The sequence below is a fragment of the Malurus melanocephalus genome, unplaced genomic scaffold (assembly GCF_030028575.1).
Source record: "Malurus melanocephalus ecotype Western Australia unplaced genomic scaffold, MMel_1.1 scaffold_40, whole genome shotgun sequence".
Classification (NCBI taxonomy): domain Eukaryota; kingdom Metazoa; phylum Chordata; class Aves; order Passeriformes; family Maluridae; genus Malurus; species Malurus melanocephalus.
The window spans coordinates 2,850,938-2,869,541 of record NW_026623272.1 but is presented as its reverse complement, the minus strand read 5'-3'; the positions used below and the strand labels follow the sequence as shown (position 1 = coordinate 2,869,541).

Here is an 18,604-nt window from a genome sequence, read left to right as displayed (position 1 = left end):
ATCCAATATATCAAGTAATTTATATCTCTGGGTACTTCCTGATAGAGGTGTCTGATTTTTAATTTGTTTAAACTCACTTGAAGTAAGCTTGTTTCACTTCTTAARACACATGAAARGAATTTGTAGATCTRTAGAGTTTTATAGATTCCRGCTCAAAAACGCTGCCTTCACTAGGTGCTGCAAGATGATTATTTGGGGGAATAAATCTTGCTCTTAATGGTGGATTCTGTTATTTTAACTGTATATTAAAAATAGATTGTAATCTTTTGCTTTCACCAGTGTGTTAATGTCAATCTCTGTGATTTTAGCTCATATCTTCACTGTGAGTGGGCCACAGAACAACAGCTTTTAAAGGATAAAAGAATCCAGCAGAAAATAAAGCGATTCAAAGTAAGGAAAGCACAAAGAGCTCACTTTTTTGCAGATGTAAGTATGAAATAAAAATTAAATAAGCTTTTTTTTCCTAAAAAAATTGTGATTAGTAGTTTGCTTTTATATAAAAGAGCTGATTGTTAAGAACTAAAAATGAGCCATTGGTGTTGGTTGCAGCAAGGGGGTGGGTTATTTAATGTAATTTTAAGAGCAAATCTTTCTGGAGTTGCTGAACTCACTTGACTTACATGGTTTAAAAGTAGAATTGGTTGAGTAACTACTTAGAAGTGGTAAGGRGGGAAGGATTATGTTAGTATGGCTAGCTTCTCATTTCCACAAGACAGCACTTAACCCAGAATGGCTGGATCTGGTGTCAAATCACCCTTCAGGGAGTGAAGAGAAGCAAGGGTGGGTGTGCAGGGGGCTGGTGTGGAATTCGAGGTTTGTACAAAAACCTCAATAATTTTCTACTACCAAATTAATTTTGTGTATGTTGAGACCAAGTCTTAGCAAATACCAACTATTTTTGCCTCTCTACTGATATTATTAATCTTTTACTGCAGATGGAAGAGGAACCTTTTAATCCTGACTATGTTGAAGTAGACCGGGTATTAGAAGTGTCTCTTTGTGAAGATAAAGACACTGGTGAGGTAAATATGTCTTAAAGCAAGTCAGGAAGAGACACCTCCAAAAAGTGTTTGACAATTATAATTTTATCAGATCTCAGAGTAACACTTTAATGATTCTAAAGCTTCAGTAATACYTTTAATGAGACATGACAATCTTGTCACTTCCTGTGCTAGCTGTGGATTTGAAACAGAAATCAGCATTTAATAGCTTATATTTTTATTARTATTAATAGGTCATAGTAGACAAAGCTTAGGTATTGACTGACATATATGTGAGGTTCAATAATTGCCTTGTGAGTTCCATCAAAGGTCTGATGCCATGTACTGTCCCCACTGATAGTGGCATGGGGTCACTGGTAATAAAAGCTTTAGGCAAACAGTGATTTACAAGTGGTTTGATAGACACCAGTGAACCTTTCCCTCTGTATTTATCAAAATACTTTTTTTATAATTTGAAACTATTACAGAATGAAAACATGAGATTAAAAAAAATAAATAAAAAAGACAGAAAAGCAAGTCAAGCAATTAAATTGCCAAAATTCAGAAAGAATCTGAGATGAGTGGAGATCAAAGACTGAGAAGAAGGTTGTTGATTAAKGCTATTGGACTATCTATGATGCTTATTCTGCTTGTGTAGATAGCAAAATGAGCAGACRTTTACCCAGTGATTTCTGCATTAATCTTCCTAAAGCAGAGTTGAGGGTTAAAATGGCATCTCATTGTATGCAGCAGATTTGTCATTATTAAAATTTTAGAAAAAATACATTGTCATAAGACTTGCCCCTCAGCTTCTGGAAGGATGGCTCTGTATTTGGTTTTTGAGTATTTATGTACTGAATCCAAATAAGATAATCTGCTTTCGTTCCATTTTTTTTTATGTATGTTGCTCATCTCACCTGTAAAGCTTTCTGTTTTGTTGATAAGACCTCTCATTTAGGAGCTCTAAAGGCTCTTTGGTTTAGGCCTTGGTAGCCTGATTTGGARATTGGAGGAAATGAACTGGGTAGCACTTCCATAGTTAGTTCTGCCACATTTCCACAAATATCACAAATACTGTGATTTATCTTTCCTGAGACTAAAACAAGATTTACACTGTGGGTAAGTGGACTGAGAAGTACTCCAGGGGTCTCCAAAAAGTGGCTGAGTGTGAGGAGTCAAGGATAAGTAGGTAAATAACAGGAATCTACAGTGAAAATTTAAGAAATTGTCAGAAATGTGCTTGTGATTCTAGCTCTCATGTAAGCAAGTTACTCTAATAGTAAGGCATATTAACAGTCTGTATACTAAATTAAAAACTGATAACATTCAGAATTTTCTTCTGCAGCCTGTTATTTACTATTTAGTAAAATGGTGTTCATTGCCATATGAAGACAGTACGTGGGAGCTGAAAGAAGATGTAGATCAAGCAAAAATAGAAGAATTTGAACAATTGCAAGCTTCCAGGCCTGACTCAAGGAGATTGGTAAAATTATATCTAATTTACTTGTCTGTCTTGGTAAATCTGATTTGGTTTTCCCAACTTTAAACTCTTGTGTTAAAACATAAGGCTTATTGACATTCTGTGTAAGGGATCTGTGTGCCTTGTTACCTAGGAATAATAAAATATTCAGCTAGGCATAGATAAGTATTCTTACCATAGTTGTTACTCCAAAAAAAACCAAACATTTTTGGTTAGGGAAAAACCTCAAGTGCTGTGGCTTTGAGCTTCTAACTGAGCAATGAGCCACACATTGAAACTGGCTATCACAGAATCTGAGCACCTTTAAAATGAACAGAATCCAGGATGACGTATTAACACCCTTTTATAGAGAAGAGAGTTAAATCTTGTGCCTCAGCACAGAAGAAAATTGGCAAATGAGATCTGTCAAACAGATTCTGTGATTCCTTCCTGCTTTTATTTTTCTCCTTGTCCTTAAAGAGCTAGCTGAAAGAAAGAAAAATACATGTTATAAGGAAGTGTGTTTTAACTTTAAATTATCAATCTTCTCTCTCCTACAGGAGGAGAAAGCAAAATAGTTCTATTTCAAGTGCTGTATATCATTGTCAGAGTAGGACATGTGTCCTGCGTGGTGTAGTACAACACTTGTTCACTTCTTTTACATAACTAAATATGCTCAGTGCTTTAATTTGGAGGCTTTGGAATTTTTTTTAATGGTTTTTCCATCTACAGATAATGACAGTAGTCACGATTAACATCTTCATATTATATTGAGTTCATTTTTGTAGTATTTATTTAAAATCCTGACATTTTGGCATGTGGGAAGAACAGCTTTTCTACCTCTCTTACCATATTTGGCTGTGAGAGAAAAAGATGATTAAAGCGCAACTGTACAACTGACAGTCATCCCGGCATCAGCAACAAGTATTTTTGCTTCAGGCTCCAGCAGCTACAAGAAATTATTTGCTGACTGCAGSCCTGCAAGCAGAAGCGTGGCTGTTCTGGGTGTGGGGGAGTGGACAGATGGCAGCTGGTGGGAGAGGGGAGGAAGCCACAGCTGCTGGGGAGGGACAGCTCCTGCTGTGCCCGGACCTGTGCTCAGGTGATGCTGAGAGAGAAAAAAATTCACATYGAGAGTTCAGAGCTGCCAGATAAACCACATGAGTCCCGAGTGAATGCAAGCTTTTATAAATGTTGAGAAGTGGGGAGGGAAAGGGGGGAGTACAGCTGGTGAGAAAGCTCTTGCTAAAATTACTTCACTTGAATGTGTGAGTTTGTTCACGGTGGGATGCAGGAGCTATCAGARGAGTTTTCTGCTGGAATCCCACCTAGAATCTGTCAAAAACTGCATGATTTCACTGCTAAGTTGCCTGCTAGGTTGGAGGCCAGGCTCTTCTAGCTCCAGGCTTGGGAACTTGTGTGTTTGTGTGTATATATGTAAATACTTTATATGTGATTTTTCAGCTCACCTGGGGCCCTGAAGGTGATATCCCTTGGTTCTGTCTGGCTGTTCTGTCATGGCCTTTGTGTCATGATGCTGATGCTGTCTTTGATCTGATCSCTTGATGAAATCTATTCAGGAAACTAAAGTTTACTTTTTGTATTCCTGGCTTTGGCTTCCTGCATTGGCTGAGTGACCAGCAGTGACSATGGCAAGGGCAGAAGGGAAAGGGCAAGATCACAGTAACTGTAGGTGCCCAGACTGCATCAGCATCCACACCTGCTTAAGACTTYAGGGATGTTGGTAATCCCAGATTCTCAGCTGGCTCTCTTGTCAGTCAGCTGCCTGTTCTTAAAGCTACCAAACTGAAACTTCATGTAGTCTTGGAGTTTCCCATGTAAATGAATTAGTGTGTCAAATTATTCTTGCAAAGGTATTTGCAACTTTTTTTTATAAACTAGTTGCTTGATTTTATTATAATATAGTCTTAAATTAATTTTAAAGGTAGTGATTCTCAGAGAAAAATAAATAGAAATTTCAGGTTTCTGGAGGCTATAAATTAGTGAGTGATGTTAACAGTGACACTTCATTTTTAAGGTTAAATAATAACATTCTAAATATAAAGTGATGTACTCCAAAAGTTGTGGGGTTAGATATTTTGGAAAAATAAAGCATKTACTCATCTGTACATCTATGAATCTTTCTGTTAAAGGACCGACCACCTCCAAACTCCTGGAARAAGATAGAACAGTCCAGGGAATATAAAAATGGCAATCAGCTCAGGGAATATCAACTGGAAGGACTTAACTGGCTCCTGTTCAACTGGTACAACAGGTATATGCATGGAATATTTTTTAATGTAGCTTTTGCATCWTATGGAGTGAAKCACYGTTACTGGGGATGAGCACTCTTAACTAAATTTATTGCAATTTATCTGCTTACAGCTGGAAGGGTGTAAATGGAATAAATTTCTCTCCCTTTGGGTATGCAAGTATGGTTTATCAACAAAAATTAACAAAATATTAAAATAATGCAACTAACATGACTGAAAATAAATTTTCAGTGGCTGTAAAGAAATTAGGACATAAAACAACCAAAAGTGCAAGCTTTCAGAATTTTTGAAACTGGGAAACACTTGGGTMTTTCAAAATGATTGCCAGAAATAGTATGTATTTCAAATAAAGTCGTCCCTTTTCAAAAGTTAGGCTWGTAAATAATTCTRTTATCTGTATTTTAAAGTTAACTTYTGCTCATTAATGCTATGAGGTATGGACAGAAATGTAAGCACTTCAAAGATCTTTTCCAGAAAGATTTGTTTTCTCTGTATCTACATTGAATTTCTGTTAATGAATCTTCCTGCTTGCTGTATTTCCAAAACACCAGTTGCGTGTCCCTTAAAGAGATGATAGCAGCAGGCATAGCATTTCACCATGCATGTTATTGATCTGCAGACAGAAATCTGATTTTATTTTCCTTTCAAGCAGTGCAGAGCTTGCTGCAAACAGAGTGAAGGGCTGGAATGTATGGCTGAGGGCAAGCATGGAGTGGTACTTCATGCWATAATTTAGTTATAAGCATCTGTCTAGTTCTGGAATCAAAAATAGGAATTTGTTAATGATGCTGTAATGCACTCCTTTCATGTGAGTGAAGCTGGGATACTTCCCATCTGTGWTTTCTAGGGAATCTTCATTAATTTCTAGCAGTTTTGTCAAGGTGAATCTGCATGTTTGAAACCTGTTTAATTTGAATTCCTTTAATTAGGGCAGAGGTAGTCCCAAAAGARTACTTTTGGAATATTTTTGTAGAACTTCACAGAACATTCCATTTTCAGTTTTTGCTATTGCTAAACAGGATGCCAAGCTTTACACAAATGTTTTGTGAGCATTGTTTCACCTTAATCAGGGAGTGCTTGGGAAGGATCTTTTTACAGTGCCTCAGTTTCAGCTGTTGTTGTAAACTGATATATTTGAGCTTTGTTTTTGTAAATTGTTCATTTTAGTGAAAGCTTCAGGGTCTATACTTTCTTTGATGGTAGTAACAAATGTTTTTTGCTTTCAGGCGTAATTGCATTCTAGCAGATGAAATGGGCCTTGGCAAAACCATTCAGTCCATTACATTCCTGTATGAAATCCTCCTGACTGGTATAAGAGGCCCTTTCCTGATCATAGCTCCCCTTTCCACTATAACAAACTGGGAGAGAGAATTCCGCACGTGGACTGACCTGAACGTGGTGGTGTACCATGGAAGTATGATCAGCAGGCAGATGATCCAGCAGTATGAGATGTACTTCAGGGACTCACAGGTACTGAGACCTCACTTGTGTGCAGTAACTTACACAAAACACGGTTCAGGTGGTAGTGATGACAAGGGTACTTGACATGAGTCGTGTGTTTCTCTTGRTGGAAGTCATTTCACATTCCAGGATGTTCCATATGAGCATCTTTAACATTTGCTTACTGGGTGAATCTGTGTGTTGTTTCCCTGTGCTGAGTAATTTTGCAATTGAATAGCAGTGACGCTGATGCTCTTGTGGAGATTAAAGTGTACACAGATGGTTGCAGTTGGGTCCTGAATTTGAAGAGTGGGGGAGGAAAAAAAAAATAGTAATTAATTAAGCTCTGCTACCTTTATGTAGCTGTTGATTTCCTTTTGATGGTGTTAACTGTGTACAGTTTGCTTTTTACTGAAATAAATACCATTAAATGATATGACAAGAGCTTTCTTTTTTATATATTGTGCATAATTTTTTAATTGCCATGGTATTTCTTCAAAATTGATAAAGCTGGGAACTTTTTATTAATTAGTGTTATATATCAAAATGACATCTTGTTTATCTAGTGAGTTGTTCTGTACTGCCTTGCTGAAGGCCCTACATATTCTCCTTGGCAGACCAATGGAGTAAGCTGGATAAAAAGTTTTTATTTAGTTCTCAGGTGATCGTCTGATTATATATGACTGCCAGTTGTATTAACATCATGTATTTTGATTGATTGTTTGATTGATTGATTGATTGATTGATTGTAGGATTTTTCCTGTCACTCTTTGAGATTTTCTCAGGGTTAAAAATGGTGTTTTATCTACATGCACCTTTTGAAACAGTTCTATTAGATAGTTGTAACTGTAATTCAGTGGTTAAAATTTTACTTTTGGGTAGATAGTACTGGATTTAGATCCATGAATAATTCATTAGTATTAGTTAGAAAGTTACAAAGATTAATAAGTGTGATGACARAGTAATTTAAAATGTAAAATCCAGTGTCTGGCTCTTGGCAAAATTTCAACAACAAAATCTGTAAATTGAATGGATGGGAGGGAATGTAACAAATTGTGTGTTGATGAATTTCTAGGGCCGTATTGTTCGAGGCACCTACAGGTTCCAGGCCATTATCACAACTTTTGAAATGATTCTTGGTGGGTGTCCAGAATTAAATGCGATCGAGTGGCGATGTGTTATTATTGATGAAGCTCACAGACTGAAGAACAAAAACTGCAAACTCTTRGAAGGACTAAAATTAATGAACCTTGTGAGTAACTATAGTTCACTTTTTGGGGTTGATTTTAGTWCAGTATGGTATGATAATTGATTAAAAACTTGCTTTACATGCCAGTCTTTATTGAGAGATAACTGATGCTCTTCAAGCATATGTGGTTTTGATAGCTGATGATGGTATATTTTTGATTAAACAAAATGTGGCAAGTTCTCACTGTAAGCRCAGTCTATTTTTGATGATATTATTGTATAGTTTGTTTTGTTTTGATTAGGATGAAAATAAAATCTAAAATTTGCTTTAGTGTTTGTGCAATGTGTTAAAATCTGGAAGGTATTTTAAGCAAGTTATTTAACAATAAAAGCATGCAAGTAGTATAATTTTAAACAGACTTGTTGTCTAGTCCAGTAGTTAAGATTTTGTTTTATACAAGTAAAGATTCTTAAAAGCAGATAGTATCATGTGTCAGATGCACCATGACTAGTTTTGCTTTTTTTTTTATTGCTTCATGATTTTCCTGAGTGTTCTCAGAAGTCATCTGAATTGCTTTCTGATACATGCTTAGTCAATACATCTCACAGTATAGAGAGGGATGATTATAAATGTGTGAATATTACAGGCAAAGTTGAAGTGTTCACTCCTTCCTTCGTTACAGATGTAGGAAGAAAAAATTCCAAGAAWAGCTACTAGAAAATACTTAGTGGCATTTTATTAAAAAACCTGCTTATCTGTATTACATGTATATTTAGTGATACACAGAACTGGTATTTTCAGGTTTTGATGCTCAGACTGAACACAAACATTTTTTCAAATGTCTGCAGACAATGTTATGTAAGGTTTTTTTTTTCCTTTTCTAGGAGCATAAAGTTCTGTTRACAGGTACCCCACTGCAGAACACAGTAGAAGAATTATTTAGCCTCCTTCATTTTCTGGAGCCATTGCGTTTTCCTGCTGAATCTACATTCATGCAAGAGTTTGGAGACCTTAAAACAGAGGAACAGGTATAAGTTCATCTGAGCTTTAGTGTTTAAGAGGGATTTCTTTTTAATTGAGCTACACTATTACCTTTTATGTTCCAAMAAACTTGTGTTCCCTTTAGGTTCAGAAACTACAAGCTATCCTGAAACCCATGATGCTCAGGAGATTAAAGGAAGATGTAGAAAAAAAGCTGGCTCCTAAGGAGGAAACCATAATTGAAGTAGAACTAACTAATATTCAGAAGAAATATTACCGAGCAATTTTGGAGAAAAATTTTGCTTTCCTATCCAAAGGAGCAGGGCAGGCAAATGTACCCAATCTGGTTAAYACAATGATGGAACTCAGAAAGTGTTGTAATCACCCTTATCTCATCAAAGGTAAATATAAGACTGATTCATTTTTAACTTCTTTTTTTACACAGATGTAAGAAGTTCTGTAATGTTCTTCAATGTGTTCTTCAGATTTTACAATGATTGGATTAGGTGGAAACATTTTTTTGATAGATACAAGGCACAGTTATGAGACAGTTGCATATCTGAGGCCTGGAGATTGAACTTGTTCTGTAGGATTTCACCAAACATTTAGAAACAGTTATTTCATGGAAATAGTGCAGCTCTTTAAAAGCAGTATGCACAAGAACTTTTAGGTCTAAGTTTTAAAATGGATGTTTCTTTCAAGTGATATGATCTCTGTCAGTCTTSATTGCTTTTCTCATTAATAACAAACTGATGTTTTTCATGACTTACAAGAAAATACACTTAATGCCCCAAAAGTTTTGGTTGTGGTTTCAGAAGAAATATTCAAAATACTGGTTTTTTTCAAAGACTCGTGACCCTTTTAAAACATCACAAAGACAAAAGAACTTTTTTTTAGTAGCTTTTTTGACATAATACTTGAGAATAAGTATTTCAGTTTTTGAAAGTTAGAGGGGGGTTTCACCTCATTCAAGGTGTTTTTTCTATGGGTTCTGCTTAAAAACTTAAGACTTGTTTTCAAAGCTGATAAAAATAGATGTTGTTGCTTAGATTTCAAATCCATCCAGAACTCTGTTCTGTCTCCATCAGTGCCTAAAGGGGGGATATTTAGAGTACAGCACTGATTTTCATAACTTAGATTTATAGGTATGTTGAGCTGTTTGTGTAGATGTACTTATAGGTATGGAAATGCATTCTTTGATAGGTGCTGAAGAGAAGATCCTTGGAGAGTTTAAAGAAACATATAGTCCAAGTGCTCCTGACTTCCACCTGCAAGCAATGATCCAGTCTGCTGGTAAATTGGTTCTTATTGATAAGCTTCTTCCAAAAATGAAAGCAGGAGGCCACAAGGTCCTTATCTTCTCTCAAATGGTGCGCTGCCTTGATATTTTGGAGGATTACCTTATACATAAAAGGTAAGATTCATATTCTGTATCCTGTAGTATATTGTTCTCTGMGAATTTTAGTGCAGGAGTAATGACAGCAGCACACCAAATCTGGGAGTTTTGTTTTTCTTTGTTTGCTAATCARTGTGTAACTGTGTGTTCTGGGATTGTTTGTTCACCGACTAGTTAAAAACTGCAAAAAAAAACTCAAGGGAGGTTATCCATGTGCCTTCAGTTTGTTGCTTTTTTCCATTAAGCATTCAATTATGTATGTACTGTTCATATATTTTCTGTCAGAAACCAAATTCAAGYTCAACATTGCTTGTTCAAACCCTAGGAAGCACTGAATGTGTTCCTTACTTRCACGGTGTTGAACTGGGACCAGATGGGTCCAAGATGCAGCTCTTTACATTCAATAGAATATAAAGTGATAAACAACTGGAGGTGTGGCTTATATTAATGGAAACGTGCAGATGTTCTTCCTGGCTTTCCTAAATTGCTTTGAATTTTGCAGCAGAACTGAACTGCCAATCATAAACCTGCTCCTTAGGCTGGCTTTTGCCATCATATGTAATTGCACCCTGTGATTATTGCAGACTGTTGGCTTCATGGAAACTAAATGCTTATTTGAGCATGTGACCAAATAAATATATAAAACCTTAAACTTGGTTGCAATTAGGAGTTGTTGTATCTGCCTGATAATCTATAAAAAGGCATATTTCTTGTTGTTCTACTAGTCATTGTTGCAATGTACATACTGCTTTGAAATGTGTAATTGTCAGTGAACTGCATCATACTAACACAGAGTTAATATGTTGAAAAACAAAAATGATTGATGTCAAGTCTTTCTGCAGTGGATACTGGAACACTAGATAGTAGATTATTGTAATACCTCTTCTAGAGATAATTTTATATTAAAGCTGTCTGTTTGAACTGGGGGTGCAACAGTTTCTATGTAATTTTTTAAAAGATTAATTTTAACTTCATAGTAGTACTTAAAATTCAGTCTGGAAAATATTCCTTTTACTGCAACATTGTTACATTTAGACCGGTGAATCACACCTATTGGTGGAATCTTTCGAAATCCATAGAAGTGAAATTTGCTCTGTGCTGCCATTTGATTAGAAATGTTGGAGTGCACACATGATCAGACTTAGCACTTAACAGAATTCAGGCCTGTAGGAGATAGGTGGCTGCCTGCCAAAATGCCTGTGGTCCTGTGGATTATCTGCTGTGCCATTTTATAGCTGATGAGAAGAAAAATGGTTGTGAAGGTTTTTGACTACTAGATGCACGTTCAGTGTTACAGTTTACAGCATACAGARATATTTGCTCCCTGTTTAAGCATTTTACTTGATTTGAAGTTTCAAAGCAATCTTTGTAATTTTCAAAGGTAACAAATGACAGTTTTACTTCAGGCTTTAAAATCTGCTGGGTTTAGTCTAGGAAGCCTTGATAAAGTCTGTTAGAGGTGCTGTCATGTCATTTTTGTTCATTTCTCTTAATATTTACAGAATCAGTAGGCAGTTTGTTGAGCGATAAGCTCACCAAGTTCTGCTTTCTGCTGATTACTTGGTTACCTGTAATGTGTTCAGACAGTTTGGTATATAATACAAGAGTCCACTGTCCTGCTTCTGTGACCACAGACAGGGATCCAAAGATAATATGTGAAAAACTGGAGTGTCCACATAGGACTTCAGGTTAGGGTATGTTTTAATGCAACCAAGTGCCATGGTAATACATGTATAATCAGGTAGTTGCTTAGTGGATAAAATGCAGAAGAACTTGTCTTAAAATGCTCAGTGTTTGGACTTGCTGATGTGTGTTAGTAGCACAGATATGAAAGTTCTGTCATGATTCTTCGTTATGTTGCCCCCTGCTCATCAAATTTAGTCTTTATCACTTYTATTCACTCTAAAGAGTAAGCAAGTGATCTGTTCAAATCAACCCTTAAACTAGTTCCAGAAATGGTAATGCTTTGTGTGCCCGTGGCCATTTGCAGGTATTTGTACGAGCGSATCGACGGGCGCGTGCGAGGGAACCTGCGCCAGGCTGCCATCGACCGCTTCAGCAAACCAGACTCAGATCGCTTCGTCTTCCTCCTCTGCACCAGGGCTGGGGGCCTGGGCATCAACCTGACTGCAGCAGATACCTGTATCATCTTTGATTCTGACTGGAATCCCCAAAATGACCTGCAGGTAAATTTCTTTGAGCGTGGTGGTAGTGTGGCCTAATTAAACCCGATGGATAAAAATTTCATTACTTTGAATATTGTCTCTGAACACACATAATTTTGAAACATTCATGTTTTTAAGGCATGTGTTCAAAGTTTTTTGATGGCTTCTATTCAGAAGAGATTTCATTTGGCTGGGAACTTTTTCTTTCAGATAGGTTACTTTTGAAAAATACGACGCAGGTAGTGAGTTGATAAAACCCTTAAGAATTGATGGCACTGTGAAACTGGGGRCTATATTTTGCATATACTGACTAACACAGTTTGTGGAAATCGAGGTGTTCAGTTGAAGCTTAATATTCAGAAAAGGTTTCATTTGCTTTAAGAGAAAGAGAATTAATCAAATCTAGGAATTGGATGCTGAAATTGAATCAATTCTCAAGTTGCAGCTCCAGATACCATWTTTATCTGGAGATAGATAACTTTTGAGCCACCAGGTCTTTTTACCTGGTGTTGCTGTGAGTGAAGCACCATTCCAGGAACGTTCAGCACAGATCATTCATCTACATTTTACTTTCTACACCGTGTTTAGAAATCTGTTCACATTGTGGGAAATGTGTGATAGCTTCTGTGTGCATAAATGTGTATTGATTCCTTTTGAGTTCAAGCTCCTGTTTTTGGWTTGGGCTACAGCAGAAACAGGTTTTTCAAAAATCAGTATCTTATTCCTAGGTAAGTCTAAATTCTAAATGCCCTCCTTTMTTCCTTCCAAAGGCTCAAGCCCGATGCCACAGGATTGGTCAGAACAAAGCAGTGAAGGTCTACAGACTGATAACAMGAAATTCCTATGAGAGAGAGATGTTTGACAGAGCAAGTCTGAAACTGGGACTGGATAAAGCTGTCTTGCAGAGTATGAGTGGAAGAGAAAACAGTGTTGGTGGTGTATGTAGATTTATTTCCTGAAATAACCTTCCTTTTACTTTTGYAATCATGTGGGAATTACTTTAAATTACAGAAACTGCCACTTTTCCCTTTTTCTGTCATTTGCATCTCCATTCTSTTTTCTGATGTAGACTAGCAGTATAGCTGATATAATTTTAAATACAGGCAGTTACTCAGATAAATCACTATTTCTTGCCTCATAAAGTTCAAGTTAGATAATACCAAAGTTAAAACCAGGAGGGAAGTTTCTCGTTGTTTCCTTGTCTCTTCTCATATTGCTATAACATGTTCCTTTAAGCATGAACASGTAATTTTTTTAAATGTGATTGTCWTGATGTTGMGAATAGGAAAAGCAAAAGAGAGGCATACTGTTAAAATGTCTACTGTAACCACTTAATTTATTATTTCAGTTGTCAGTTAGACTTTTCTCTTAGCTTTTAATACTCCAGATTTAGGCTTATAAATCATGAGGCACAGTTAGKCTGCAGAAATACGGAGAAGGGAAAGAGGAATAGAAAAGTCTTCAGCAATTTTCTTTCTTGACGGTCTAAACCCAATTTTGTTCACTCAGATCCAACAACTCTCCAAAAAAGAAATAGAAGACTTGCTTCGAAGAGGTGCCTATGGTGCCATTATGGATGAAGAGGATGAAGGCTCCAAGTTCTGTGAGGAAGACATTGACCAGATTCTGCAGCGTAGGACTAAAACAATCACCATTGAATCCGAGGGACGAGGCTCCACGTTTGCCAAGGTGCAGAGCAGCAAGGTGTTCTGTGACAGTACAGAGCTGTAAATTGACTGGATGTTGTAGAGCTTAGGCCTTACTTTTAAGTGATATTTACTTGTGTTTAATGCAAGTGGATGTTAGGTACATATTTGGGGTTCTTGCAGCTGCATATTTATGTTAGCATGCACATAAGAAATCAGATTTGCRCAGATGGATTCTGTAAATGCCAGGTGCAAGGAGCATGCTTCRGCAAAGATGAGTAATGGATCTGTGCTGCTTTGGAAAAGGCTGAGATACAATGAGCTGCATTAACCAAGGATATTAAAACAAATTTGGTTATAGATCTATTTGTATTTAGATGCATTAAGAGTAGAGGAAAACATATATGACAATAATGAATGAGGTTAAAAACTGTCAAGCTTATTCTGAAAATGCCTAAACAAAGGATATATTTTGAACCGTGAGCTTTTTTGGTAAGAATTGAAAAAGCATAATATGCAACCTCCTAAAATAGCAGTGAATGGAGATGCATATATGTACATGGGAAGGGGGCTGAGAATGTAAAATATCAAGCACTAAAACTGAGTTTGGAGTGTGGGCACTTCATGAATGCAATTGTGAAAATTCCAAAAGAATAAAAAAGACAAAGAAAAAGGAAGACTTAAAATACTGCAGTTGTGTATTTATATTCTTAAATTGCTATATTGAAAAAAATTAATTTATTTATTTGTTTATTTAGGTTTTCTTACATATTGCTGATTACAGCTTAAATAAGAAGTAGACTTCTAAAGATCATCATCAGTGTCWTTTTATCAGAAGAGTTAGAAAATTTTATATATATTTACTCTTTTCCCAAATGCAGTGTATCAGGGTTTTTTAAATGCCTTCTGAAATTAAGCTTATTCCATGCACTCAAGCTTTGATTGTTGGCAGCTTAAACRCCCCTTTGAAATTTCCCTCAAGCGAGTACTTCTGCATGAGATGAAATCCCCAAATGCTGATAAGCCTCTTCAAAAGATTCTTTTTTCTTCCATTTGAGTAATTTAGATTCAGACTTAGAAGCAGAAGARTCTTGCTGCTTAATGTTCTTCTCTCCTGATGGTGCATAAAAGTTCATTAGATTTTTCTGATATATTATGGATCTGATTTTTAAAAATTAAGGGGGAGGAGAACTTTTGAGTTGCTTTGCAGTGTAAGTAGCTTCTAAAGTCTTAACAGCTGCTTGGGAGGTTTTTGATGAAATAAGGTCATGCAATCTTCATAGCACTGAGGAGAACTACAAACTTTTGATGTATGATGTTGGTAAACTTTAGTTTGATTTGTTACAGGCTAGTTTTGTTGCATCTGGAAACAGAACTGATATTTCACTAGATGATCCCAACTTCTGGCAGAAATGGGCCAAAAAAGCAGAAATAGATATCGAAGCTATCAGTGGTAGAGTAAGTACTTTTTATAGTGTGTGTTTTTTCAAGTATGTGCTTGCTGTTGAATTCTGAAATTGCAGGTATGGGATTTCTGATGTGTTTTGATTAATATTTCAACAAATCAGACATTTTGTGCTGATTTGTTCATGGGCAGTCAGTCTGCTGATAGCTGTAGTATTTCCCATTTCCCTGCTGGCCTGAAAAARGTTTGGACATGTTTGATTTTTGTGAAGGACCTAAAAATGGTTGAAAGTGTGGAATTACTCTAATTGCCCCRTTTCTCTGTAAATCTTGGACTGGAACCTGCACAATAAGTGATTAAGACCTGTAGAAATTTTGTAATACTGAAATTTGTGTCCTATGCTTGAAGATATTCCCCATACATTTGGTTCAAAAGGGCCTCAGTGCCACTTCTTTCTTACAAAAACTGCAGCATAGTCTGTGTRAGTATTCAGCTCAGATGAGATATTCTGTGTTGTTTGTAGCTAATGTGCTGGCATTAGCATATGAAACTCATTTTTTTTTGCCTTAAATACCACAAAATTTTCTACTTACTCCATGGGTGGTTGCTGTGATGTCTTTACAAAACAGCTGTGAATGACAAGAAATGGGAATTGCTTTCTGAACTGAAGCCCTGTACTTAAAAAAACTTGCCAACTGTTTCTCTCATGAGGTTTGTTTGCAATTTTTCAGAACAGCCTGGTTATTGATACCCCAAGAATCAGGAAACAAACACGGCCGTTCAGTGCTACAAAAGATGAGCTGGCAGAGCTGTCTGAGGTGGAGAGTGAGGGTGATGAAAAACCAAAGCTCCGCAGGCCTTAYGACCGTTCCAATGGCTATGGCAGGACAGAGTGCTTCCGGGTGGAAAAGAACTTGCTGGTCTATGGGTACTGTGTACAACCTGCTTCATTCCATGAAGTGTTTTAAAAATATACTTTTTACATGTGATAAATTGTATTTGGGGAATAACTTTAATGTATATTGGCAATAATGTGGTGTGTGTGTAGAGAATGTGTTAAAACCAGGAATTTATCTTCCCCCTGTGTTAATCTTTCTGACAATTTGCAGTTAAAGAAACATTAAGAAAGAAGGGTRAAAATCTCTCTTCAAATGAGATTATAGCATTTAACATGGCTACTACAGGAGTCTCTCTAAAAATCATTACAGTGAGTGCTACAGTCACGCTCAGGACTCCTTAAAAATGTCAGAAATGAAGCCTTGGTAGGTAACTTGATTTTCATAATTGTAGAACATCTTGCACTTCTGTGAGGCCCAAATAGGAACTGAGAATCTAACCAGTTATTTTAAGCATACTGAAATCAGATAAGTTGATTTGGAAATCAAATATTAGGTCTTCTCTYACCCATCTTACAAGAAAAATAACTSCATTCTTGTCAGAATGAGTTCCTGTCAGTTTTGTTGTTTTTGAAGTCTAAAACAGTCATCCATATTTTGCACTTTTTGTTTAAAACTCAGTTTTAAACAAATGGAGTTAYGTTGCAAATAYTACTTTCTTGTTTCTACTCAGWAACTTAAGSTGAAARAAAAAAGTTGAAAGCTACGTATTTTAGAGAAAAATTCCATTTTGTGAGAGAGGTCCGTAGGCTACCCCAGTGTTTCACTTCCAGGTGCTGATTTGTGTTTCACTTTGGACTAGGTGGGGTCGGTGGAGAGAAATTCTGTCCCATGGTCGCTTCAAGAGGCAGCTGAATGAACAGGATGTGGAGATAATTTGCCGAGCCCTATTAGCCTATTGTCTCGTTCACTACAGAGGGGATGAGAAAATTAAGAGTTTTATATGGGATCTCATCACCCCAACAGAGGATGGGCAAACACGAGAGTTACAGAATCACCTCGGTAAGGACTTAACGTGTTTCTGCAGTTGAACAGCTTCATATGTCTGTGCCTGTGGTACTTGGATAAAAACAGCTGAAAATCCTCTCTGAATGCATCCTACTTGAAATAAATGGGATTTATTTCAAAAACACAATTGAACTGATGGGCAAAGAAGTGYCATTTCTGCTTTGCCTTGGGTATGATGGCTTACCCAAATGGTGCTCAGTGTGAGCTTTCATTTCATAAGAACCTATTATGTTTCAGAGTAAGTGATAGACAGCACACTCCTCCTTTTCCCCCCCTCTCCTGTTTTGTCCTTACTGGTGATATGTACTTTGGAGATGCCCCGAGACTGAAAAAGCTCAAATCCAGAGACTGATGTTAGTGTTGTTCCTGCACTGCTGGTCACAATACCTGTATGGGATATAGGAGCTAGAAGTATCATGGGCATCTGTATCTATACCTTTAATATTTTACATTTTATAGGCTTATCAGCCCCTGTGCCTAGAGGAAGAAAAGGAAAAAAAGTGAAGACCCAGGCTAGCACTTTTGATATACACAAGGCAGAATGGCTTCGGAAATACAATCCAGAACATCTGTTGCAAGATGAAGGATACAAAAAGCACATAAAACACCATTGCAACAAGTAAGCAGTAGCTGAAGTGTGCATGTCTTATGATGGTTTGTTTTTTCAAAAGTTTGGGTTTTTTCCCTCTAATTTTTCCTTGTCTTAGAAGACTTTAGCGTAGTTGTGGAGGTATGAAAAAACAAGTTTTAATGGTATTAGTTTGATTAGAATAAATAGGTCACAGTGTATTTGCGAGGTGAACAGATGATTTMGCATGTAAAATAATTCTGTTATAATTTTGGAGGAAATTGTTTTTGTCTGTGGAGAGATMTCTTGCTAGCATGTTTGGGATGCCCTGCAGCAGCCAAGGGACTAAAAAGAAGGAGTGCTTATCAAAGAAAGCACTATGATTGTTGCCCCTCAATCTTATATGCTGTTTCCCTGGCATGATTTTTAGGCTTTGGAGAATCTGAGCTACCAGCTTGTGAAAGCTTAGTCATTCATGGCTGAGAGCGAGCTTGGTTTAGATAAATTGTATTTCTGTAGCAAAACTTGTCATATTCTGCTTGTACAATTCATACAGCTGTAATCAAGAATTGAGGAAGAGCGTGGAAAAGTCATTGGGGTCAAGCACCAAATTGTAGATGAGAAGGAATGCAAAGGTTAAGGTGAAGATGTTCATTGTTAGCCCACTCAGTCCTCTCTTAAGCACATGTTCTAAGCAGGAAAAGGTAAATAGCAGTTTGTTCTTAGCAATATTTTGTGAAGCAAGTGAAGAGTGTTCTGCTGACCCTGGTCTTCAGGATTTGAAAGAAATTTTGCAAGGAAACAATTTGTAAATGTGACGGCAATAAAAACTCATAGGTTACCTGAGTTGGATGTTACCCCCCTGCTTAAAACTGATGGATGTTTTAGGAAAATGTCTTGAAATCTCTGTGATACTACAAAAGACAACCATCCCCAACTATTGAAAACTTGCAGAGTTCTGATATTTGTATTTCTCTTTTTTGTTTGTTTAGGGTCTTACTTCGAGTGAGAATGCTGTATTACTTAAAACAAGAAGTCATTGGTAATGAATTCCAAAAGGTCTTTGATGGAATTGATGCCAGGTAAACTATAGAGTATTTTTGCTTGGTTATTTCAAATGTCAGATGAAAATTCAGAAATCTGTTTAGACCAAAATAAGAATTGTTAAAGCTAAATATGTTTATCCTTAGGCTGTGTG

At 36.7% G+C, this 18,604-nt stretch overlaps 1 protein-coding gene across 8 annotated transcripts in view; it reads left to right on the top strand.

The window, feature by feature from the left end:
- The window catches only part of CHD9 (chromodomain helicase DNA binding protein 9), a 79,717-nt gene that overhangs the window by 44,276 nt on the left and 16,837 nt on the right, over nt 1-18,604 (top strand). For all 8 annotated transcript variants that reach the window (XM_057364640.1, XM_057364636.1, XM_057364637.1 and 5 more), the window contains 17 exons: nt 309-426; nt 936-1,022; nt 2,326-2,463; nt 4,593-4,714; nt 5,939-6,182; nt 7,228-7,404; nt 8,226-8,369; nt 8,468-8,723; nt 9,526-9,736; nt 11,709-11,904; nt 12,654-12,821; nt 13,393-13,572; nt 14,877-14,987; nt 15,666-15,862; nt 16,633-16,832; nt 17,298-17,457; nt 18,399-18,488. In XM_057364640.1, the coding sequence (XP_057220623.1) occupies nt 309-426; nt 936-1,022; nt 2,326-2,463; nt 4,593-4,714; nt 5,939-6,182; nt 7,228-7,404; nt 8,226-8,369; nt 8,468-8,723; nt 9,526-9,736; nt 11,709-11,904; nt 12,654-12,821; nt 13,393-13,572; nt 14,877-14,987; nt 15,666-15,862; nt 16,633-16,832; nt 17,298-17,457; nt 18,399-18,488 (2,799 nt within the window). The remainder of the gene's footprint in view (nt 1-308; nt 427-935; nt 1,023-2,325; nt 2,464-4,592; nt 4,715-5,938; nt 6,183-7,227; nt 7,405-8,225; nt 8,370-8,467; nt 8,724-9,525; nt 9,737-11,708; nt 11,905-12,653; nt 12,822-13,392; nt 13,573-14,876; nt 14,988-15,665; nt 15,863-16,632; nt 16,833-17,297; nt 17,458-18,398; nt 18,489-18,604) is intronic.